The 26,452-nt window shown below is 39.4% G+C and overlaps 1 protein-coding gene and 1 long non-coding RNA gene across 2 annotated transcripts; one reads left to right on the top strand and one right to left on the bottom strand.

Moving 5' to 3' along the window:
• Window positions 1-266: 266 nt before the first annotated feature.
• LOC101169019 (homeobox protein OTX1 B) lies at window positions 267-5,768 on the bottom strand. The gene is made up of 4 exons (XM_004065671.3): window positions 5,518-5,768; window positions 3,949-4,127; window positions 3,471-3,622; window positions 267-1,576 (listed from the first exon to the last, which is right to left on the bottom strand). The coding sequence occupies exons 2-4, from the start codon at window positions 4,043-4,045 to the stop codon at window positions 809-811; spliced, it is 1,017 nt and encodes a 338-aa protein (XP_004065719.1). The 5' UTR covers window positions 4,046-4,127; window positions 5,518-5,768; the 3' UTR covers window positions 267-808.
• A 692-nt stretch (window positions 5,769-6,460) lies between these two features.
• LOC110017631 lies at window positions 6,461-25,173 on the top strand. Its single transcript, XR_002293090.2, has 2 exons — window positions 6,461-6,869; window positions 24,480-25,173. It is a non-coding gene; the product is annotated as an uncharacterized LOC110017631 (long non-coding RNA).
• The last annotated feature ends 1,279 nt before the right edge of the window (window positions 25,174-26,452 follow it).

Below are 26,452 nucleotides of genomic sequence, written 5' to 3'. Positions count from 1 at the left end.
AGGTCCCTGTTGCAAAAAGTGTCAAGATGAAAGTCTTTTAAGTTAACAAAAAGTTTTAACAAAACTTTATGTTACAAATTATGTTATTTCAACCACCTTTTGGTAAGAACGAGTTTAAACAACTGTGAAACTGGGATTTCAGCCAATACAGTTGAACTTTCTCTAAATTCATAAAAACTAAATCTTTGTGTAGCTTTCATGAGCACCATCAAACTTTGCTGTTTAATTTTGAAGCGTCTTCGCAAAAAAATGTTTCTCTGGAACGGTTGAATTTCAATACGAGTTTATTATAACGACACGAATGTACATCTTTCGAGCTTCAATGCAACGCAGACATCATGTGTCCAGTTCACATTTGTATTTTTTCTCTGCAAAGAACAAATAGGAAAATCTGTCCCTGTATAAACAAGTGCCGCATTTCAGTCTCCATAACTGACAGCCGCAGGCCGGGAGGGGATTCTGCTCCAGATCCAGATTAAAGACCAAAGGATTTTTTATCACAGTGTGACCCGTTTTATCGCACCGTTCTGTTTCTTTCAAGAAAAGCCCAATCAGAAGTCCGCTGACGGCTCTTTTCTCCAGTCTGTGTTTCTCAGAGTTTGTGGTCCAAGAGTTCCTCACAGGTTCTGCTGATCTTTTACTGGTAAAGGCCTTGGAGTTAAAAACTGGGTCAGTTTTTCTTGAGTAGAAAAATAATCACCATGCTCACGGTTTCAGTGCATCCTCAAACATTATGGAAAGCAGTTCTAAGGTTCTACCAGTGTGAAGAATCTCCAAAATAAACCAAGTTGCATTCAAAGAAGTGGAGTCACAGCACTTGGAAACGCCATGAGGCCTGGTCTTTGTAGTCCAAACAGTCTGAGGCGTTGAAGTTGAGCTTCCAGGCCGAAGCCGCCGCCTGCTCTTTGTAATCCAGACAGTCCGTGGAGTTGAAAGCGAGGCCCGGCGCGCTATACGCCTGGTGGTGATGTGTGGGGTGGTGGTGATGGTGGTGGTGGCCTGATGTTTGGCTGATGTGGTGGTGGGGGTGTCCTGACATGGAGCCACCTGTCATGGCGTTGAGCTGGTGCGGATGGTGGTGGGAGTGCATCGGTGCCAGGTAGGAGCCGCATTCCATGCCGCCGAAGTAGGAACCCGAAGCCGAGGCGGGGTAGCCCTGGCTGTAAGCTGCCTGGCTGTAGGACACCGGGTAGGACGGCGTTGATCCAGCAGTTGAGGAAGATGCAGAGCGCTGCATGCAGGAGGCGCTGGCAGGGACCGCTGAGTCTGGCAGATTGGCCGGCGCCGGGGCCGGAGAGATTGGCGCCGGGCTCCAGATGGACGAGACTGGAGCAGTAACGGAGGTAGAGGTGGCAATCAGGCCCAAACCAGAGGAGACGGAGGAGGAAGAAGAGGAGGTGGATGAAGAAGAGGTGGAGGAGGAGCTAGGCACAGGCGGTGGTGTGAACTGTCCACTGCTCTCTGACCCGGTGCTCTCTCTGGTCGGAGATGGCTTCTTCTTCATAGGCTTGACCTTGGCGCTGTTGGTGCTCTGCTGCTGCTGGCGACACTTTGCTCGTCTGTTCTTAAACCAGACCTGAGGTAGAAGCAGAACAGAGAAGGTCACCGTCACACGCCAGATGGGTCGCAGAACCGCCACGCCTCTTCCACCTGATCCCATTGAGTAGCTGCAGCTCTGACCTCTGACCTAACTCCTCTGCTGCCACATTTACTGCACTTCTGTTTGATGGTTTTATGCAGATTTTGTCAACAAAACCGACATTTAGATAAATATTTTATTAATTAGACTGGATCAGAAGACATTTTGCTGCTGCTTTTAAGCCGTTGAGGTAAAGAAACACAAATATCTGCAGATCTTCTAGAAAAGCCCCTTTTTTTCTCCAAAACTGCTCTTCCTGTATTTCAGGTTTCATATACATTTCATTGCGGTGGCATTTAAGAAGATAACTGATTAACTTTTTAAGTTTCAGCAAGGTCAAACTAAAAAAATTGCAAATTTTTACTCAATACTTGAAGTATTTGGTAACTTAAGAAGAATGAGACATTGCCATAGGACAGCTTTCATCACTGCTTAGAACTAAGAAAACAGCAAAAACTTCATTTTTCTATAATAATCTATTAACAACCCTTTGTAATTTTCCGTCTTAAATATATAATTTGTAAAGTGAGTTTTATAAAAATTAAAAATTGAATTTCTATTTGCCTTTTTACTTGAACTACAGGCTTGAAAGAAAACAATTAACTCAAAGTCTTTCTTTTCTTAAATTTGATCAATCTGAAGTTGATGTTTTACATAAAAGCAAAGTTTTCGGACGCCCAAAAACCTCCAGAATAGACGTTTTCCTTTGTACTATTCAGATATTTTTGTTTTAATATTTTGAAATAACTGAGTTTTAAATTTTGTTTTATTATTTATTTGAGCCAGTGAGGACAGGTGTGCGAGTATTACACTCTCATTATGAGCATTGCATAAAGCAATACGGTTGGTTGCAGAAAATAACATTTTTTTTTTGTTTTTCCTGTTCTGTTAAATGAACAGTTGCTATTATACACATAAAGATCAAACCAGATTTAAGAAAAAACTATATATTAAACTGTCTCTATATTATCTCTGTACAGTAAAGCCATTTTTACAGATTTTTTAAAAGTTTATCAACAAGGAAAAATGCTTCAACTTTTTGTAGTCTTTGGAAAAAAAGATTCTGCTAAACATAAATGATAATAACACAAGAATAAATGAGAAAGATCTGATTTATTTGCAGCAGTTTCTTTATTAAAATCCTTCCTCAGTTCTGCTAACTTTGTAAGAACCTGTTGCATATCACCTTTTCTTCTTTTTGGCCTAAACATTTCACATTATATGTGCAGTTTCAAGGTTTTTTTTGGAATCTACATTAAAAATAAGGACATTTATTTGTTGAGAGAAAAAAGGTGACTAAAATATTTTGCTCACTTTTATTTATTTTAAGTTTTTTGTATGTATTCGTAATTTACTTCTATTTTAAATTAGATGTTCAGCTTTTATTTTTTTTAATAAACTAAAGACAAGCCAGAACTTAACATCAGTTTTAAAAAGGTTTTGATTCTTTTTTCCCCCAGAAAGGTTTTGATTCTTACGTTACAAGGACCAAACTGTTGTGTAAAACTTTAAGGTTGACATGATGAGCGCGTGACCTCGGAAAGTCGCGGTTAAATCGGCGGTTTTGTTTCAGTTAAAACAGCTTTATTCCTCGCGCTCGCAGTACAGAATAAAAAGCTTTTTTTCTATACATCAAAGAAATGATCGCGCTGCCAAACTCTCCTTTTTCATGAAAGACTTGTCTCTACTGGATCTATGAGAACTCCCTTTCCTTTGGTTGATGATCAGACTTGGGGAAGTGGAGGAGTGGAACAGTCAAATTTTTTGAGGTGTTTTTACAACTGCTTCTGCCGCAGTTTTCTATCTATCCTCGCACCTGACGGCGTCTCACCTGCACTCGGGACTCCGGCAGGTTGATCTTCAGCGCCACCTCCTCCCTCATGAAGATGTCGGGGTAGCGCGTCTTTGCGAACAGAGACTCGAGGATGTCGAGCTGCGTGCGGGTGAAGGTGGTGCGCTCCCGCCGCTGCTTCCGTGGGTTGGCTGCGAGAAAAAAGAAAAGAAAACAAGTTTAAAAAAACTGCCTGAAATTAAAACAAACTACTCATGGAATAAAAAATACAACTTTTAAGAGTGTGCACATTGGATGCGTGAAATAACTTTTACGCATCAAAAATGCGTAAAAGTTAGTTTTTAACAGAAACGTTATTAAGCCACAAAAACCGCAAGTTTATTAAAGTTTATAATCTTCTAATTCATATACCTCTAATTTATGTGAACAAATCAGATAAATTATTAAACATCAAAAGCGCCAGAGCGGCCCTTAAAAAGGAGCTTCTGAGCGCGTGCTCGCGGACTCGCGGCCGTACCCGGGTATCCCACGGACGGGTGCAGCAGGTCCATGGCGGCTCCGCTCAGGCCCAGTCCGTTCATCCCGTACGGGGCCTGTTTGAGATAAGACATCATGCTAAAGCGGGGCGGGGGGAAAGGCGGTCTGCGGGGACGGAGCAGGTGCGGGGCCCCGGCGGTTTGGAAGCGCTGCGGGATCCTGCACAAGATAAGGGTCCGAGAGTCAAAAAGGCAGCTTTATAACAACTTTTAAAAAAAATCCACAATAAAAACTTTTTTTTAACAATTCAAGTTTATAGTAAATAAGAGCAGAAAATATCATTTATTTAGGATTTTATTGGTTTATTAGAAATGTTTTGAACTACTCCTTGGGGCTTCTTCTTATATAATAGATCAACGACGATTTTTTTTTTATAAATTATACATGCAGGAAGCACTCTTAATAGTATTTTACTTAGTTTTAGATTTTCTTAAGTATCCTTATAAGAGTAAAAGTTATTATTAAGAGAAAAACACATTCTCGCCTTATTTCCAGGGAATTGCTTCTTAAAGTTTTGTTTCCAGTCCATATTTTTAAGATAATATTTATTTTTAAAAAAAGAAAATAGTCTTAGTAGATGTTTGAGAAAATCTAACGTTTAGAAAAAAATTCTTTGTGGTTTTCAGATTCAATTAGGGCTTTGATTTCCATTCCACCTTTTTTTAATTTAATAACTCATAATTAAATCGGCCTGCGGAGACTCAAGCTTACTGACTTCTTCACAGCTTCCAACTTCACTGCACAGTTTGTCCTGTTTGTGTTAGTCTTTTTTTGTTTGTTAATTTCTTAAAAGTGATTTGGCTTAAAAAACGTGACTCTGGCGCACGTCCTGAAACTCCTGCAGCAGGACTTGCTGTTTCTTCTGATTCTTCTTCTTAAAAGCTAAATTTTTGTTTAAAATGTTTTTTTTAAATTACCATCTGAAATGAACAAACTTTAGTCAGCAAAATAACTTTCATGTCTGCATGAATTGTGTCATTCTCCTCGTGCGTCTCTGCTGTATTTCGATGGACATTTCCATAATCCACTGGGGTCCGTTTAGCTGAGATTGCAGCCCCGGGTCCCCTGAAAACTGCCCCGGGCCTCACAGCGCAGCAGCCTCATTTCCATAACCGCAGGAAGGAGCTGAATTACGCAATGTAAATGCGCCAAAACTGTGTGCAAATGAACTCCATTACAATTTAGATTAGATCTGCTGCGCCACAATTAGCGGAGAGCTCTTATCGCTGCGGCCGGGGCTGCAGATCAACAAACCAGCCCTCTCCAAAAACACACCTGAATACAGTTTAGTGGTTTCACCCACAACAAATATGCTCTTTTTAAAAGATAACTAATAAATGTGTAATTATTATTTCTATTTATTTGTAAGAAAGAAACAAGAAAATAAGGAAAAAGCATAAGAGACCATTAAAAAATATTTTATGTCACGTTATAGACGGATTTTACTTTTCAGATTTTGAAAAGTTACTTTAAATGAGAGAAACAATTTATTTAAAAAACGGCCTAAATCAATTAATTTCACAGAAGATTATTAGGTAAAAACACTCACCTTGTCAGTATTTATTTCTAAATTCCCGTTAAAAAGCAGTGAGATCCAGAGTTTTTTAGGAAATAGATCCAGGTGGAGGAGCTTTGATTTCTACAGAGGGTAAAGCGGCGGAGCTCCGCGGGCATCGCACGAATGTCTGCGAACGAAAAAGCGACCGAGTTGATCCGAAAATTGCTCCACCGACGAGCGCTGCGAGGGTCTGCGGCGCGGCTGCTCTCTCGGACGGACGGAGGTTGACGGAATCCTCCGAGGCCGGAGCTCGTCTATGAATCAACGAAGCCGCGCGGTTTTTACTGACGCCAGCCAATCAGGACGACCGGAGCCGAAGGAGTGACCAATTAGCTCTCGAGTTGGACTTCAAGATCCCGCCCATTTCGAACAGAACGTGGATCACGTGACGTGGAGTGTTTCAAAAAGTTGCAGAGAAAAATACAAAACGCGACCTTATCAAGGCCACACACACAAAGAAAAATAACCGGATAAAACTATATGTTGAGGATTAAAAAAAAAAATTCTATTTAAAGTCTTTTTTTTTGCTTTTAAATCAACAGAAACAGTTGCCGAATATGGATTTGTCAAGGCCGAAACGGTACAGAGTGCTTTAAAAAAAACACAGCAACATTGATATGAAAATTTAAGCTCAGGTATTTTTTTTTATTGTTAAAGCATAGAAAACATAAACAAGAAGACATAAATCTTCAATTATTTTCATTAAAGACATCCATATTTAATTAGTTGATAACTGGGGGGGGGGGGGATCCACTTCTATATTTACCCAAAAATGTTGTAAAAGTAAATTTTTTTGAGAAGCAGAAAAGGCTGGTGCACTAAAGCTGCTATAAATCATTGATCTCAATTTACTATGTTATTACTAAAACAGATGAGTTTAAATACATGGTCAAAAATCACTTCGATTTTTTAAAGTTGTTTTTTTATATTCATTTAGTTAAGAGCCATATTTGAAGGATATGAATGTATCCAGTTTTTAAAATAATAGGAAATGTGCATTCTCTGTCATCAGGCGGGCCGTGATTGATGACAAGTATCAAGATATCAAATGAACGGAGTCATTGTTGTTGTGGCGGATTTGGGGGCTTTAATCCCAAATTGCAGGAGTATTTTCTTAATACTAAACCCTTAAATCCAGGGATCAACTGCAGCCTGTGAGATGGAGGGGGGGTCTGGTTTGCAGAGGCTTCTCGCTAGTGTTGTTGGCAGTTATTAAAAGCATGATGCATAAGGTTGTCAGACAGGCAGGAAGGATGTAGGAATGCAGAGGGCTGCAAAACTGTTTGTCTGCGGCTGAAACGACAGAACGGGGAAAAAGATTTCTGCTCCTTTGAGGCTACCAGGTGAGAAAACTGTCACTTTTTATCGTTTTTGTAATAAAAAGTTTAATTTGCGGTCTTGTGCAGAAACTGAAGAAAAGAAATGCTTAAAATTGTCACCTTCAACACAGAAAAGGGAGGTGTGAACCTTAAAGTTAGTAACATGACTAATATAATTATTGACATCCTGCACAACTATTTTTTTATAGCTTTTTGTTTTTTGACAAAATACATTTTCAACTCAAGAAGACTTTAAGCTTGAGGGCTCTTTCTTTTTTTTTTTCAGAAATAAATAATTTACCTTAAAAGAAATGTCAACGTTTTGCTTATGAGAGATGTGCTTCATAATCTGCTCATTTTAGGGAATTGATTTTGAGAGCAGATATTTACAGTGGAGAGCGGAGTCACTTGACCTCTCAGTGGCGACCTCTCATCAGAAATTATGAAAGGCAGAGCCTTTAACAGCTCTAACCTGACTGCCATCTCTGAAGAGGCACAGATTAAAGGCACCAAACGCAGATTAGCTGCTTTAATCTGCACGTGTGGTTATACTATAAATGAAATGTGGAAATCTGTGCTTCTGCTCCATAACAACCTCAACCTCCACCCTCCCACTCAGCGCTGCTTCTATGTGCGCTCATGAACGGCACTTTGCAGAAACACTTGCATCAGCTCTGGAGAGGCCTGTGATTATGCAGCGGGACAGCTGGCTCAGAGCGAAAACCCCGTCAGCAGATGGTCTGAGCCGGAGCTCAACATGTGGAGACGGTCTGAACAGCCAGGAAGAGACAGAAGAAACAGCCTAAATGATGATAATGCAAACAGATCCCTTTTACTTTTACTGGAGAGATTTTTCTTAAATGTTTAAGGCTGAGCATCAGGATACCATCCAAATTTAATTTTTTTTGGCAGCAGAGAGCAGTACAAGCAACATTTCCCACATTGAAAAGGATAAGAAAAGTAAAAATTTGGCTACCAGGAGATGAAAAAGAAAATGGAATCAAGCTTACGCATAAATGAAAGGCTACCTCAAGTGAATATAGTCATAAAGTCATTTCTTTGCTATGTCAACATTTTTCAGAGCGCACTGAGCCTTCTGCCTGTTGTTCATTTTGTTTGATATAAGCTCTAAAAACCAGCCCCTCCCAGTGTCCATGACAGCAACTGCCCCAGATTGTTGAACATTTTTAGTCATGAGGTCCCGCTTTAGTCTGCACCCAAAAATAGCAAGAAAGAAAACTGGATAGAAGGATGGATCATGTTTGTAAACCTGCTTACCCTGCGCCTCTTTTTCTGCCTGTTTCTATTCAGGTTAAGAGGTTAATCTGGTGGAGGGGTGTTAGAAAGAGTAACTTCAAAGCTCAAAAACCCTTTCTAACTCCTAACCAAGTTGTATTGTAGCACGAATATCAAAACCTACGTGTTTTTCATTGAGCTGTGGTCAACTTTAAAGCTCTTGGGGTGAGAATCAGCACCTCCAAGTTTGAGCTTACAGCTAGGAAAAAGGGACATGCCCTCGTTGGGTTAGAAGTTGGTCGCTACTCCAAATGTAGACATCTAAGCATCCTGGAGTTTTGTTCACAAACAAGCAAGGAAGAGAGTTTGAGGTCAACAAAGAAATATGGCATATCTGTATTTCAGTCTTTTGTATTTCAGTCTTTTGAACCTATAAGTTAATGACAATAAACATCAATTCTATTGAGTTATCTCTACTCGACAGTCAGCTTTCTACTTTATGAGTCTAAAAATATTAGTTGCTAAGGAAGTCACACCAGTGAGATTATATATCTCTCATTGAACACCTGGGCATCTTTCTGAAAGAGGAAGAGCTGGATTGTCCATTTGCTTATGACTGTTTTACACTGAAAGGGTGTTTGAGTTACAGCAGAGTCCAACCGCTGTGTTTCTTCTGATTAAAATAAAGATCTTAGATGCTTTCAACAACAGAGAGATCAAGTAAAGCAAAAGTATAGCCTGAAAGCCCCCTTATTTGCCTACTCAAGCTGAAGTGGATGGATGGATGGAAAGATGGATGAATGTGTGGGATGGATTGATGGAAGGGGGGTGAATGAGTACGCAGCTGTGACGTCTTATAAAACCAGAATTAACCCGCGCACACCAGAGCTTTTCTTTGACAACCATAACCCTTTAACTGTTTACCAAATTAGAGTAATTACAGCAGATACAGTCACTGAGAAAAGTGGCTCTGTACCGGAATGCAACACTTTGAGTTAGTATTGTGCTGCATATCGGTGCAAAGCTGATATAAAAAGCCACTTTACTCTACATTAAATCAGCTGATTGATCGAAAACAATTACAAACTAGAAGGAGCTGCATTTCCAGAAGAAAATGCAGGGTTGAATGCTGTACTGCTGAATGAAAGCTAAATTTGCTGAAGAAATGTCTGAACTGTACTGGAAAAACCTTGAAAAGTTAAATGATCAAAAGTCCTAGTAGGAATAAGCTGAAAAAGGTGAACATTGTAATAGTAGAATGTCTAAAATAGGTCAAAATTTGTAGAAGGAGTTAAGCATTAAAGCTGAAATTGTTGAAAAAATGGCTGAACTGTTGAAAATTTGAAGATGTTGCTAAAATGGCTAAAATGGCTAGCATTGGAATCAGCATCATCAACCGACTCAAAAAAACACATTGTTTGAGAGTATTATATTGGTAAAAGCTACATGTCTAAGTTGATAGAAAATCCACTTTTTTCAAAATGGCGGCTTTTCTATTAATTCTATCTCCATAGCAACCATTTTATGTTTGGGTCGCCTGGGGATGACGAACCAATCGACGTCAGTTTCAGACAAATCAGAAAAAGTAAACCTTTGGACGTCCATAGCAACGAAGTTTGTTTGCTAACCACGCCCACATTCCTTATATGTCCAGATCCAGTGAATTTCAATATGTTCAGTTCCAGCCATGGATGAAGTTAAATGCAATATTTGCTTCAGATTTGGTCAAAAAATGGCCACCAAACAGTAGGTTGTGTCGACATCCCGTAATGATTTCTAAACCTATTTTATAGTCCAAAGCCTTGTGAGCATTTCAATGTTTGAACGGTGCCTCTAGCTGAAAGCATGTTAAAGTTATAATGCTTGAAAGCAACAAAGGTTTTCAAGGATTCTCCATGTATTTAAATGAAGCAAAAATCTTGGAAAATCCTGGAAAATCTTGGAATATCTTGAAAAGTTCAAAGATTTGAAAGACTAAAAGTCGTAGCTGAATGGAATAAGCTGAAAGGGTTGAACATTGTAATAGTAGAATGGTAAAAATAGGTGAAAGTTTGAAGAAGTTTAAAATTGCCTCACATTTTGGCACAAAATGGCCGCCAAACTGTAGGTGGTGTTGCCATCCCATAATAATTTTGAACCTTATGTTGAAGTCCAAAACCTTGTGAACATTTCAATATTTGAACGGTGTCTCTAGCCAAAAGAATGTTAAAGTTACAATTGTTTAAAGAAGCAAAGGTGTGGCCAATGGAGCAAAAAGATTGGAAAATCTGGGAATATCCGGGAATATCTGGAAAAGTTCAAGGATTTGAAGGACCAAATGTCATAGCTGAAAGGAATAAGCTGAAAGAGTTGAACATTGTAATAGTAGAATGGTAAAAATAGGTGAAAGTTTGAAGAAGTATAAAATTGCCTCACATTTTGGCACAAAATGGCCGCCAAACTGTAGGTGGTGTTGCCATCCCATAATAATTTTGAGCCTTATGTTGAAGTCCAAAGCCTTTTGAACATTTAAATGTTTGAACGGTGTCTCTACCTGAAAGCATGTTGACGTTACAATGGTTTAAAGAAGCAAAGGTGTGGTCAATGGAGCAAAATAATTGGAAAATCCGGGAATATCCGGGAATATCTGGAAAAGTTCAAGGATTTGAAGAACAAAATGCCATAGCTAGAATAAGATGAAAGAGCTGAACATTTTCATAGTCGAACGGTTAAAATAGGTGAAAAATTGTAGAAGGAGTTTAACTGTGAACTTCTGCACGAAAAATTCTCCATGTATTTCAATGGAGCAAAAATTCCCGGAAAACCTGGAATATCTTAAAAAGTAAAAGGATTTGAAAAACCAAAAGTCATAGCACAAATAAGCAGAAAGAGCTGAACATTTTAAAAGTTGAATGGTTACAATCGGTTAAAAATTGTAGAAGGAGTTAAGCGGCGAAAAACGGCGGAAGATAGGCGTAAAGAATAATAAATAAAGAGAAACAGGAAAACAAAGGGTTGAATGCTTTACAGCATTCAACAAATTTACAATACGTCAAAGAGCATGTGTTATTTAGTAGTCACATGTCCAGTGTTAAAGGGTTAAAGGCACGGCTTATGAGAGCAGTTCATTTTAAGTAAAAAGCTGGCTTTACCTCACTTTTCAACATCAATAGATGAACTTTAGACAAAGCTGAGTGGACAGATGGTCTAGCTTGTGTTCCTGTGCTGTTTTTGTCATATTTTGATATGTAGATCTCAAGTTTCCTGCTAATCGAAGGTATTTGTATAAAATTGTTCACTTTAAGAATGGATTTCAAACATGTTTATCGGCTGAAAGGTTCCTTTGTGAAGCATGGATAGAGTCTGATAAGGTGATGAGACAATTGAGACTCAGCTTTATTTCTGTGTTTAACTTCTTTTTTCATTGCTGTCCAAACAAACAAATATTTGGGGTCTAGTCCGGGATTGAAACCCACTCCATCATTAGCGAATGAATCTGTGGAAATGTTTTTACAACATATCCACAATTTTTGTTTGTTAGCCTCTGGTACCAACACTGTATAACTCAAAAATAAAAACAAAAAAATATTTGCAAATGAAACAGCTTATTCTTTTCATATATTTAACATTTGTATCTTTCTTTTCAAACTGACCTTCACTGTATTGCACTGGGCACTAAAACAAGCTAACAGCTCTTTAATAAGGATTTAAAAGGTTATTAAAAAAAAAACAAGTGGAGAGGCTTCTGGCTTTTCACGTGAAAATTTCCCCCATACAATTTGAGTTTGAGGGCCGGTCTTTTTAGGTTTTATATTTGCTTGTTTGTGTTTTTTGTTTGTGTGGCTCAGAGCGGCTGTTCCTCATATGAGACCCTGACAGACTAACAGACACCCGGGGAGCCGGAGCAGAAATACGAGCTGCCCTGAGTACAGTAGAGATGGCAGCAAGTCCTGACAGAAACACAGTGGAGAAAGCTGAGAGAGGAGCATGCAGCTGTCAATCAGAGCCCAGAGGCCCTGCCCCTCTCATTAAGAAGGCAAACAATGACAAAGTGGGGGGGTGGAGGATGGAGAAATCAGACACCAGAATCCAACTGACCCCATCCAGTACCCATCACCCCCTAAGACACAGGGAGGGTGTGTGAAAGGAATTACTCAGATGCATGTGTGTGTGTTTGGGGGGGTGGACTTCAATCCTTTTAGGATTATGCCCCCCCTCCCTCCTTTCCTCTCCTCTCTCTGGCTGTGTTCTTCACTCTTTTACTCTGCTGCCCCTCGGGCAATCACCTTCAAACTTGCACGACCGGTGCTCATTCAGATATCTCCAACAATGCGTAGCAGCGGTAACCATGTGAGCGCCGGCGAGGCACGCAGGAATGCACAGATTCAGATCCCTGACACCCTCCCCGAAAGGAAAAAAAAATTATAATAATAACTTCCCAAGATGTCTAAAAGAAAATGAAAGCTTATTATAGAAAAAAAGAACTTTCTGTGACTTTCCGTCATATAAAAAGGTTTTTTAGATGAGGTCACTTTACCTTTGAAATTGTAATCCAACTTCAGAGTGATCAAGATATTTCAGAGTGATCAAGATTTTTAAATATGGCAGAGACCCGAGTAAACATAAAATGTACAATTCTGAAACATGACTTTTTTTTTTAAAGGTAATAAACAAGTTAAAGTCTTGAAACTTTTCGAGGTTTATCAGTTTGTCTTCGAGTCTCACACTGCTGGAATTTCAAAAACATCTCCAGAAAAAGTCATTAGTTTCTCAAAATAGTCCTAGACAGTTCGTCTATCCTAAACTATTCTTGATTAAAAGCAAAAAGATCAAGAAAAGTGAAAAAACATTTGAACTCTTAATGTGTCTGATCTTTTGGGCTCATAAATGATCGATTTTACTCACATTTCCATTCATAAATGAAAACGTCAGGCTCCAAATTTAATCAGGAATGTTTACGACATTCGTTCATTGCTAATTTATTGCTGAGTGGTGCCAGGTTTGGGATAAAAATTTTAACAAACTGAATGAATAGGTCAAGAGAATGGACACAGAAACAAACTGGCATTCACAAAAAGTGGATCAGAACAGAGATAAATAAACGTGTCAAGATAGCAACAAGACAAATAGATGAAGTAGATAAAGTAGACTTGTCTCAAGTGACAAACAATTCTTCCCCAGGAGAAGGAAACAGAATATTTTAAAAGGTTTACAATACTCAAACACGGTGGCGGTACTGTGATGATGTGGTGCTGGAATCGATAAAATCCATTTTCCTAGATGAATATAGGGACGTGGAATGTTGTAGATCATTTCATGGGATCAATTGGCTTCTGCAGGGGGAAAAAGGATCCAAACAAAGTAGCAGGTTCACATGCAAATGAATCTAAGAGCTCAGAAAGAGATGAAGACTAGTTCTTTTGGGCATGCAGAGAAAAGAAGTATGATCGATCCTGTTAGGGTTTTGTGTCACCAACGGACAACTCAAAAGCCCAGACACACCCATTAATCATCCATCCGTCCATCCATTTTCCATACCCACTAATTTCTGTGTGGGGTCAGAAGGATCCTTCAGCCTACCAAACTACTTCCAGCCAAAGGTGGGGTACACCCTGGACCCGGAGCTGGTAACCTCAAGAGTATCAACTCTGCCTGTATTCCAGCTCTTCCTGTCCAGGGATCCTAATGAGCTGACTCATGGGATTTCACATCCTAACAGACTAAATACAGCTGATTTAGGTAGTCAGCATCACGCAGTCCAGGGAGACAAATGGGCAGGGTTGTTGTGAGGACCGGCATTGGTCAGTCCTGCCCTGGACAACTCAACAGTCCAGAACATGCAAACTCCACACAGAAAGGGCGCAGTTGCCATTTGAACCGGTCTCTTCTCGCTGTAAGACGAGAGTTCTGACCACTACACCATTCTTCAGCCCCCCCTATATAATGTAGGTTCTCCATTATACAGTTTTGCTCTGTATGCGACGAGAAATACTGCAATGTGTTTTCGCTCAAGACAAATTTCAATTAGCTTAAAATCCAACTTCAAAGTGAGCAGGCAGCCCAAAACTCTGCGGATGTCCTCGTGTGTGCGGGAACTTTGTCTTGTGTAATCACAAAAAAGGAAAAAAATCGAGGCAACAGTCTAATTTTTCCAGCTTCCAATAAAGCATTGAAATCATAATGTTTCAAACCCACAACGACCGTGGAGCTTGTGTCTGGGTATATTATAAAGCTTTTAGAGAAAAAAAATGTCAAAGAAATATCCAGAGTTGCCCTTCTCTAGTCTGTAAACATCAGACGTGTCCTCAGTCTCCAGTGACTTGACCATTACCACAGCATTAAGGGTTTGAAAAAAACGCCACTAAAGGGAAATTCATAAGAAACCTTTTGGCTAATTTAGAGCCAATTTAATTTAGAAATTGCTGTTTTGACCGGAAACGATTACATCAAATCTCCTTCGTTCTGAAAATATGGAACAAAGTTGCATCTGTTTTGTAAAAAAAAAAAAAAGGCAACAACCTTTAATGAAATGAAACTAAGCATATGACCTAAATTTTAGTAAAATGAAAAATAATTAAAACAATATTTATTTAATGATTTTTTCGTCTAGAATTTTTGAAAAGGAATAAACATGAATGCCAAAAACAATGATCCATCAGAATAGCACACCAGTTGTGCTTACTGTCACTTTTCTTTGACCCCTTTAACTTCAAGCGGGTCTCTTTCAATAAAGCCTTCAGTTTTATGTCTTAAAATGTGAGCGTCCACCTTCCACCTCATCCTGTTTGGAGCCACACAGGAGCAAAGGGCAATAACAATTGCCGCCTTCTTACCCCCCAGTTCGGACAAGCAACGGAATTGCCATCCGTCCTTATCTGGAAGTCCAGTCAACTCTAGGCTGCCAGAGAGTTTGCTCCATCATCAGAGACGGCCATTTGATAGGATTCTGCTGCTGCAGCTAATCAATCTGTGGCACAGAGCTGCCAGAAGACCTGTAACAAAGCTCAAAGAGCCTCACAAATGGCCCGGTCCTGCGGATAAGCCTCTGCACAGGATTACATATTGATTTTGAACGTCTGAAAAAGCTTATCATCTGAAACCGCAGCAGACTACAGAAGCAGCGAAGTCTATGCATGAATCCGCCTTTCAGAGAAGAGCATCAACTTTCAAATACAGAGACCCAAAGCATGAACCAAAACAGAAATAAATGCCGGAGAAATCAATGGTACAGCAGCACGTTGTTAACATCCCAACTCCACCAAGGGGGGTGGGGAGCGTCTTTACCATTGTTACCCATTAAGTAAATTTATTCAAATACTTTTGCAAAGTTGTCATTTAAAAACTTTAATAAAATTTTGCTTTTGGTCAAGTAGCAGTCAACAAAAATCAGGTTTATCTTTAAAGCGACTGAAAGTTTTTGATTTTAGAAAAACCTTCACATGTAAAGTCTAGCACTTGAGACAAAGGTTTCTTTGTGGTTTTTACAGGAGAAGGTAAGCGAGCCCCTTAACACACAGGGAGAGGCAGATCCTCCGGGGTAAGATTTTTTGACTCAACATTTCTGCCCCTGCAACTTCCCATATCCAGGTGAAAGGAGAGCAGTATGAATATTTGATCTGAAATCTTATGAACATTGAAAAAGAGGTCTGTTTGTCCAAAACACTCAACATTCAACAACAACTCAAGACTTAACATTTTGAACCCACACAAACACAGGAGCTTTCACAGGAGTGAAAGCGAAAGTGGATCACAGATAAACAATTTATTACAATTCATTTATTTTATATTGAGCAGATAGGAAGTCTCTGAGGTAGAAAGAATGATAAAGGGATTAATTGTAAGAAAATATACTGGAATAAAAAAAAAAAACAGCAGGCAGACTCCTTGCTGTTAACTTATAATCTTGTGAGGTTTGCAGTTCGGGCAGCGTTTTAGAGTCCCACTCGGATCATCATTTGAATTATTTTAAAAATCTAGTGTTCCCAGTGGACTTTTAATTATGATGATATCGTTTTTAACCAAAACTAAAAAACTTGTGTCATTTTCTAAGACATAGTTTCTGCAGAGCAGCAGGACTTCTTTGAAATTCACTTCTGACCGTTGGCGTGGAGCAATCCCACCCCCCCCCTTTCCCTCCCCGTTGCTGAGGGCTCGATGCGAGAAGCTTCTGGCCGCCTGGCCTATTTTGTAGGTCAAAATATGTTTGTTTTTCAAACAGCATTTGTCGTCTATACATCTAATTCACAACCATTTGAATAAAAACAATATTCAGAAGTTGAATTTTGAGCTTCATTTTCTTCAAACATGTCCTCCATCATTAAAAAAATGCCTCAAGAACATGTAAAAAACACCAAAAACATAATTTTAGTCAGAGTGGGTCTTTAAGGCGCTGCACCTTTTTGCAAACAAAGAAATGATCCACGCATGATATGTATAGTGAGTCTGGCAGGCGTGCTGGGACTTTAGAGAAAATGTCAACAGCACCAAACTGAAACCAGAAATAACCGCACCTCTTGATATGCCTCCCAAGAGTCCGAAAGGACCACTGACAATGAAGACAAATGCAGATAAACATCCAATTGCAGCCATTCAAGTCCTCAGTTTCAGTTTTTACATGATTAACCCAGAGAGAAAACATGACTTTTCAAATATTCTTCCTCATAATTGCCAACTGTCATTAAAGCTTTCTCATGAGAAAAATAAAAGGTGTCCAAAATTCATTCATTCATTCATTCATTCATTCATTCATTCATTCATTCATTCATTCATTCATTCATTCATTCATTCATTCAGCACCTTCCACCACCAGCCAAGGAGGCCCAAAGTGCTGTACACAGGAAGAACAAACACAGAACATTGCACAATCATAAAACATACAACAATAAAAAGCACAAAACTAATTTAAAACAGAAATTCAAACCAGCATAATCACAGGCTGATGCTAAAGCACTGAATGGAGAAACAAATATTTTTTTAAATTCTGTAAGAGTGTGACCTCTCCAATTGTCTGTGGCAACTGAGTCCAAAGTTTAGGAGCCAAAACAACACTTGTACAGCTTAGGTTTGGTCCTGGAAACCATCACCACAAACTGGTCGGCAGAGAGTATGAATATTTTAAGACCAGACTGGAGAGGTAAGAAGGGTGTCGTACCTGCCAGGGACTTAAAAGTGAAAAGAATTCCCTCTAAAATGAGCTGAGAGGAAACTAATGTCTCTCCACCTTGATGTGCAGAGCAGTCACAGGTTCAGAAGGGTTTTCCATCAATATTCCTCACTAATAATCAGGAGATTACCTGATACCAGCTAAGCAGATGACTGATGAATGAATGACAGGAAAGCAGCCCCTGCACTCCTTCTTAGTCCTTGCAAACACAAAACTAATGAGAATTGATTTATTTTGGATCGGTCGTCTTATCAGGTGTCAGAGGGAATTATGACGCAGGGAGTTGGGCCGCAGTGAGCTGCTGCACAGTTTCTGACCGACAAATATAAACCCCAGACTTAAACTTTCACTGGAAATGTGAGGGAGAAAAATGTATCCTAAATCCTTCTGAGGAAAACTTGCTTTCCTAAAAGCATCACCACCTTCCTCAGAGGAAACCCACTCTTCCTCTTCCTCTGCCTCGTCACCTCAGCGGCTCAGTTTCTCTCCCCGAACAACTTTACAAACTTCATCAATATGTTAATGACCTAATCTTTAAACACTTAAAGAAACCATTAATAAACATCGATTTGAACACTGACTCACATTAATCCAGTGCAAACAGCTGAAACATGCAACAGAGAGCAATTTGGGGAGGATTACCCGGGCAAATTCTAGGAGCGACAACTTTGCACTTCCTGCAGCCGAGACGAACATCAGACAACAGCTCAGCCTTCTTCTTCTTCTTTTTTGTTTTCTTCTTGAGTCACTGAGGTCAACAAGCAAAAAACACCACACTTTTTTAAACAAAGTAAGCTTATTTAAAAAATGATGCCAGCTTATTAAAATAAGATGCCAGCTAATTAAGATAATAGGTAACGTAGGAACTAATAATGATTAAAAAACAAGAAAAGTATAAAAAAGACAAAAGCAAGTGAACTGACATCAAGTCAGTAACGGGATTTGATGTAAAAGTGAAGATAGACAGGTTCTCCAATCTGTCAGAAAATGCTAAAATATTGTGAGATAATTTTAAAATTAACAAATTATTAGCATTAAACATCAAATTTTAACATTAAACTTCAAAGGTTTTGTAAGTCAACAATGCAGAACGCAGAGAAACTGGAGAAATCTCTGTCTGCTTGGGACCAGCACCTGCATCATTTACTGACATGTTTATGTCAAAGAAATTTCTATGAAATTCTTCAAAGAGCCACAACTGGTATGCTATTCTGCTATAAATGAATTACTGGTGATATACAGATGTTTAAATTTTATTCAAACATGGCTTCCATTATTTATGTTCTCGGATTAGTAAACTCTCATTAACACATATGCAATAAAAAAAAGAGCACAATTCATTTATCGGCATACATTTGCTATTGATGTTTCACTTTAAACTCTTAAAAATTATTACTAAGCTCAAACAGGTTGTGTACAGAGAATATTAGGGCCTGCAAGCTAAAATGAACAGTCATGTACTTTAAAATCTTCCACTACCCCAAATTTTCTTGAAAAGTCAAGTTTTATAAATTCCTTAAATGAGTATTGGCTTCTTCTTTGGAAAAAAGCTTGATGAAGTTATTTTAAAGAAATGAATGAGTAGGTAAAATGTATAGCTTTGATATAAACATTTTCCAAAAAGTTCTTTGGAAGAAATCAATAGAATAAATCTGTAGTTAGATTGCACTTTTAGTTCTTTAATTTACTAAAGCACTGTGTTTATTAACAGATTTGTGAGAAAACTAAAAATCATTCCTATAAAGACAACAGTCAGGCATCAGGCCGTCAGATTTAGCAATCCCAGATTATACGGTCATCAGACCTTTTAGGTGTAAAACAAAGAAAACTGGGAAAACAGAACTGATTCTGGATCATAAATTCTCTATAAGCAAGTAAAAATATACATGTCAATAGCAGAAGTTGATTAACTTAATTTTTATATCACAATTTTCCACATCTTTACTTTATTTAACGATCTTCTTTTATTATGAAAAAAATATTGAGATATTTGCAAAGAGAGCATCATTTTTGCCCTCTTGCTGAGTGGCTTGAAGGGTTTTCTCTCCCGTGGATAATGAATATCTCAGGGATAACACACTGAAATCTCCACAGATACATTTAAAGCCGTGTTCTTGCACTACATTTTTTCCTGTTTGCTTTAGATAACAAATCTTCGGTTGACCCCGAGGGTTAGAGGAGCATTACAAATTAATCCCAGTTTTAATAAGCCTGTTTTAAGCCTGGGATCTTTCCTCCAAAAGAAAGAAAGAAAGAAAAAAGGGGGGAGGGAAAGAATAAAGGGATCTGAGAGGAAAAGAAATATATTAAACCCTGTGATCACAGGCAGCTTTTCTTGTTTGTTATCCCTCCGTTTTACCTTTAATCCAATACTTGCTAATCCAATTTGTCTTTCGGGCTCCGACCCGAACTTTTCCTCTTCCGTTTGGTTTTTTGTTTTTTTAATTCTCGAGCTTCAAGAGGAAGTCAGCGCTCCTGAGAGTCCTGATGAAGCACAGCATCGATTTGAGGGTATTGGTGGCAAAATTAAAGGAAAATTGCGTGAAATTGTTGTGTTTTGACTGTTGAGCTTTAAAAACGAGAAGTTGTTCTTGACAAGTTTAGTCTGAATATGCATGAAGAGCCAAAATCAGATCTGGCGCAGTCACTGAAGGGGAATATCGGTGAGCACAAAGGGATTGATTTAATTACTTGGAGTGGGCCTGTGCTCTGGAGCTGCCTTGTTAGGAGCCAGTGAAAAGGATGGCGGTATCCTTGTGCTATTTTTGTGAAAAGAGGAGGGTTGAGGGGGGGGTGCTGTTGCAGATGGTGGGGCCATGGAGGTAGTCTAGCTTCTTAAGTCACCAAAACTAATCCCGAGTATAAAGCTCTCGGGACTGAAAAGGCATGCATTGATTGCGAAAAACGGAGGGACAGCATTTAACGTCAATCTGGCAAATATTGGTCCTTTCCTTCGCTCGAAGGCAAAACGCTCCAATCCATTATTTCTTTTATCAAAAAAGACTAGTAGAAGGTTAATGCTTTCACAAGTGCAATTAACATTTTTGCTATTTGTCTTTGTCGGGAGACAATGACAGATTGAAGGGTCTTTAGGGAAAAACAAAACACTTCAGGTGTTGTGAAGAGGGTGCAGATGTTAGGCTCCACTGCAGACTTCACCTGATGGATCCCTCAGAGGTGTTTTCACCAAAAGGGCTGCTATCTTCAACGCAGACTTGGACAAAAAGCCAGTCAGAGTGGATTGTAGTGCCTTGTGCTTTACAGGCAGCGGTGACAACGAAGCCCTTAATCATCTCATGACAAAAGCCAAAAGGCATCATCCTATTAAGCAGTGTGCTTCACTGCTAATATGAGCTACTGCCCAGGAGCCTTTCATAGAGCGCTGTGCTATTAAAGTGCTTCTGAACCAGCCAGCGGGAACCTAGGCCCATTCACCTTTCATCTGGGGGCCTGTTGTTTGCCGGCTATAGCGGGGGCCGGCTCAAGATGTTAGTGATCTCATTACAGCGGTTGTGAGAAAAAGCATCTGAATTTGAGCATCTCCAGTCCCATTCTGTCTGGTGCTTTTCAATTTTCCCAACCGGCAATTCTTTCAAAGGCTTCGCCCTTGTGTGGCCATAAATTGATTACTGCTCCCGGTTCACAAATATGTTCCCTTTCCTGAAAAATTTACTCATCCGCACCCCCTGCAGCAGCCTCTTTCTTATCTTCTCTCCTTTAGGGAGGTGTGCTGAAAGGATGGGCAGGTTGAAAAGCAAGAAGGGCCCCCAGTGTCACAAAAAACGTTCAGATTTCTCATTTAGTTGTCTTTATGCTGTTAGCGCCATGTGGTCCTTGAAGGTGTTAAAAACATGGGAAGCACCGGAGGGATCAGAGCAATCTCATTAACATTCGCTCGGAATTGGAGTGGCCCGGCTGTGTGCCGAGTTCTCTGTCGGGCGGCCCGAGGCGGCCGGCGCTGGGCCCTCCGCCTCTTTGTGCCTTTGTGTCCTTTCAAGATTTTCCTTTTTCCATGTCAGGTTGCTTTTTCCTGGTGGGACCTTGCAAAGAGGATCATGGGAAAAAGGTAAATACTTTGGACATGGTACAAGAATTACAGTCAAGCCTGATCAAAGAGCACCTTTACTGAAAAACCTATAGATGGGCTGAACTTTAGTAACGTGGAGATGTCACCACCTAAAGTTTTAAAATTCTGTTTATTTTAACATTGGAGTCTAGAAAAAAAACTTGGAAGTGTCTTTCAGATACAAAAGGTACATGAATTGGACTCAGAGCTGCCAATTCACTGCACTAATAGCTTTGGGCTTAGAACATATGAGAACTGGACCAAGTGAGAATGACGTCATGCATCAAAAAGGTTTTTCTTCCGACTCCAACAAAATGAAGGCAATTCAGTTGACACTTTTGACAGCGCAGATGCCACAATGTTGGAGCCAGATGAGGTCAGTTAGTAGTGACTGGATCTGAGTAGGCCTAAGTCTTCATTTCAAGCCAACCTCTCTCATCAATCAGGAATGCGCTTGTTAGAAGTCCACACCCCGACCATTGGAAGGCGGGCTCAGGAGAATGTCAATCAAATGTTTTGAACGTGAGACCGCATACTTTTACTGAGGCATTTGATTGGCCAGTTTATAACCTACACTACAGGGGGGAAAAATATGAAAAAAAATAGGATTAACAAGAACATGTTAGAAGAGGTAACAGTGCAGGAATGGTTATTCTGACAAATATAATGTCTGAGTGACAGCTGTGTATTTCTTCATGGAAGTCAATGGGATATTGGCTTCTTGGAGCCATTGGGTACTTCTTTGAACGGTGAAGGGGTGGGAGTCACTCAGTCTATTTCTCTTACAAATATGTAGTCAATGAATCGGACTCAGAAAATTTCGAGAAATTACCCAAGTTTTAATTTTTCTTGGATTTATACTAAAATGGTTTTGCATAAACAAGATAGTGTATGTGCACAACAAATGCCAAACTATCTGTTTTATAAGTTTATTGAAATTAAAAAGTAGCACATAGACATAATTGTCTGATCTTCTTCATAACGGAGCCGGTTAGGTTTCTATTTCAGACAAATTTTGCATTTTGTAGCATGGGCATCAAATTCGGAATGGATGTACTCTAGGATCCATTCTTTCAGAAATGAACGTCAGAACATTTGTAAAGATAGCAGCCATACACTCAATTGTTACAAAAATATTTAACGTCTGTTTTCCCCAGTCTCAAAATATTGGCTGATGAATTGGTCGTCCCACGTTTTTGTGATCTGCTTTTTTCAAGTTTCTGCATCAGATTTAAGCTGAGATTTCACAAAGTGCATAGCTCCGTAAGTATTCAATGGAAATGCAAAAAAAGGTTCATGAAGTGCTTTTTGAAACAGTTTTACATTTGTGAATTGCTTAACTTTGCCTTTGTCTTTGGAAAGTTTTGTTTACTTTAGTAAAGCCATCGTCAATAGTGGTAAATTCTAACTCCTAAACACAATGCCTAGCTGACATTTTGAAAAAGTAAGTAGGAAAATCAGGAGGTTTGAAGTTGGTCAATGTGGCAAAAGCAGAAGCTTAAAGTTCCTTGAAAAGTCATCAAAGTTTTAACAGTTAAAAGAACTGTGTTGTGTTGTGTTGTCTGAGTGAACACAACAGCATTGACAGCTTTGTAAAATAAATAATTTGATGGATTTCTGGTTATTATAAAAGCAAACTGCTCCTGAACTAGCTTCACTTTGTAAAAAAGGACAGAAGATCTAAACCGCTTCTTGGCTTTTATTTTGTACGTTTTTTGCGTGCAGATCTTTTGAGTCTGATTTTGCCACAGCATTGAAGAGGTTGGATTTGATTCCCCTCTTGAGTGGCCCTCAGTGAGAGGCATTCATCAGGGGTGGTTCTACTTACAGCCCCCCTGTCTTAACACTTAACATGTAGAAATTTCCTTGATGGATGACATGTGACTACCCTATGTACTGGAAGAGGGAAAATGAGCTTCTGGGTTCTGGAAGATGTAGTATTGGGCTTGTTCAGGGATTTCCTGGAAGGTCTTAAATAAAGCTGCACATCTAAATGAAGCATTTTAAGTTTGGACATCTTCTCAAAGTCTTATTTTTCTTTAGTAATTCCAACAAAGGTACTTTTCTGACTACAGGAGGAAGCATCAAAGCAGACCAAGGACCTTCAAAACAGTTATATGAGAAGCTGCAAAAGCTTTTTAACCCTTTAAACAACGATGGCTTAAGTTTCAGTATTGACATCATCAAAGGGGCACCCGTGGTGCAATGGTAGGTAGTTGACCTCCAATCATAAGATTGTGGGTTTGATTCCCGTCTTGCCCGCCCATGTGTCGAAGTGTCCTTGGGCAAGACACTGAACCCCACCTTGACTCCAGTGGAAGGTTTGCGCCAGTGTTCGGCAGCGGAGCCTCCACCAGTGTGTGAATGGGTGAATGGATCTGTGACTGTAAAGCACTTTGGGCCTTCGAGTAAGGTAGAAAAGCGCTATACAAGTACACGCCATTTACCATTACCATAATTTCTCACTACCATAAATTTCTTCAACAATTTATGCAATTGATGTAATTCCAGTGGATTTTGAAGTATAGAAAAGCGACTTTGGATTGTTATGCAACACTTTACAATAGTAATGTGTTACGCATTGATGCAAAGCCTACATAAAAAGCCGCCTTTCTCCACGTCAAAATCAGCTGATTGATCTTGTAAACAGTCGAAGAGTTACGGTACGTCAAAGAGCGTGTGATTTCCACTCGTCCGTTTGTGGTGCATAACTGTTGCGTTGTGTGGAGAGTTTGTCTCATGACAATCAGTTAGTTTTCATTGTCTCCAATGCGTCTTTGGTCCCCCCCCGCCCAATTCCCACGATTTGGACTGCTTCGATATTTTGCACCAAGCCTCTTCAAACTGTAGGTGTCGGACATGCGCTAGTAAATAGTGGAAAAAGAAGAAGCCCCTCCCTGCTCGTCCAGTGTGCACGCCATGGGCTAAACACGTGTTCAGGAACGCACATCAAATCCTCAGTGTGAATGTAACTCAAAAGGTTGAGGAGATGTGGGTTAGCAGATGAAAAGCTGCTTCATCTGCCTTTAATGATAACTTATTAATCTTATCCAAAGCAGTTACTCTAGCCTTGAGATTTGAACAAACCTTGTTTAAAGAAAGTACAGATTCTACAGGGGATTTCTTGAAAACAAGCTTTTTGTTGTTCATGATTTGAGGTATTGTTTTGGTTTTTTTTTTATTTCCCCAGGGAAGGAGGTCTGAGGCTGTATATTTCCATCTTGGCTGCAGTTACCCACAGTGACATCACAGACCTGCCGGGCCCCAATGAGTCTTCAAGGTCACCTCCTTGAAACATCATCTCTCCTTTGTCCTCTTCCTCCGTCAGGAAGCCCATCACATAGCCAGTCCAGCTGGACTTGGATACTTTGCCTCATTTAATACAAACTGTGCAAATGTTGCCAACCTGTCTCTAGTACAATATGGGATTAAACCAGGCAATATAAAGTGGCTAACTGATGTAGTGAAATGTGTAATGGGTGTAGGTCTCAGCGGAGGGGGTTTATCTTCTAAATCCCAGCAGTTGGCCCTGCTATCATGGACAATGACCCAAAATAATGTCAACAGCTCATTTCCACCAGAGCCGGGCTTATGTGTGGGGGAGTGTGTATGTGTGTGTGTCCTGGGGACACAGAGGTATACAGTACATAAGCTTCTGGCAGTGATACTGGCTCAACAGCAGGCTGATGTGATTGATATGAGTTTTGCTCTGCTCACCACTTTTAGGGTCAAAGAATCCATAAGAGGTTAAATTTAAAGGTGCTGAGTCAAAGAATTGCTGATTTAATTCAAGTTATCACTCGAAGGTTTGTTGCTTTTGTTTGAAGTTATGTACAGAAAAGAAATCTCCAACTATTCAATAAATAAATGTTGGAAAAGTTCTACTTTCCTGCTATGGTGTTTTTCTTTTTTATTTATTTCTGCTGGGAAAACATAAATGAGAAATTTTAGCCATGTAACCTAAGCGAAATGAATATTAATTTTAACCTTTAAAGCCCCACTGATGAAAATATTTTCTGATAATGGAGGATATATATTTTAGGAAAAATAAGATTAGAGTTATATTTCTAAGTATTTCTTTATTCAAATCTGTGTGAATCGGGAGATAACAAAAAAAAGCTGTTTGAAAAAGAGCCTATTTGTTACGTAGAAAATAAAATGGTCGGGCCGCAAGCTTCCTGCTCTGCTCCATTCTGATGCATCTACTTGTAAACAAATAGATCCATGTCTGTCTGTGTTTTCCTCGTCTGAGCTGGAATCTGGCTCAAAACTGTACGGCTGGATAGCTCCAATATTGCGCGCCATTTTTGTTGCACCAGTAATGTTAGGGTTGGAGGTGGAAGCTAGCCGAAAAGCATGTAAACGGAGAGCTCTCAGCAATAGGGATAGGAAGGGGAGGAGGGGGTCGCTCTGTGCAAACAGTCCTACCCGTAACTCAAAGGGGAATTTCTGATGAACACCTGTCGCTCCGCAGAAATTATGTCACATAATTTTTTGATTTTGGGTTAAAAACAAGGCATAATCATAATTAAAAGACCACCAGGAAAGCTTTCACAACAGATGAAAAGATGATTCGTGGGGATCTTTTTTCCTGTCACAAATTAGTTCCCTCAAAATATTCATTTCTGGCTTTTCAATTTAATTTCTGTGAGTCAGAAGATCCAAGAAACCTTAAAACTATGTGTGGAAATGAAAGTATTTGTTTATATGAGAAGTAGGTCAAACCCAGCAGAATATAGACCCTTCAATATGTAAGCCAGAACACTCCGTCCATCAGTCACTGGAGAATATTACCAGGTAATGTCAGGTTAAAATTGTTGCTTTTTTGTGTATTTCCTCTGAATACTTTTTCTTAAAATATATATATATTAAATTTTAAATGAGAAAAAGTATTTTACAAAATACAAATCTTAACCTTAACATAAACTCTTTTTGTTGCTGTGTCAAAACCAGAAAATGGCCTCATTGCCAAGCAGAATTTAAAATAAATTAGCTTCACTTGTTGGTGCTTTAATCTTGTTTATTTTGTGATTGGCGAAACATAGCGTGACAGTTGATTCGTACAACAGTTTTCCCTTAAATCCCCTCAGTGTGGCTTGGTTTCCCAACCACGTGCTCGTTTTAGAGGCTGTCACGAAGAAGACGGGGCGCTGAGCAAATCCA

The sequence above is a fragment of the Oryzias latipes genome, chromosome 1 (assembly GCF_002234675.1).
Source record: "Oryzias latipes chromosome 1, ASM223467v1".
NCBI lineage: Eukaryota > Metazoa > Chordata > Actinopteri > Beloniformes > Adrianichthyidae > Oryzias > Oryzias latipes.
Note: the sequence above shows the minus strand (reverse complement) of the source record. Positions and strands in the feature narration are given on the sequence as shown.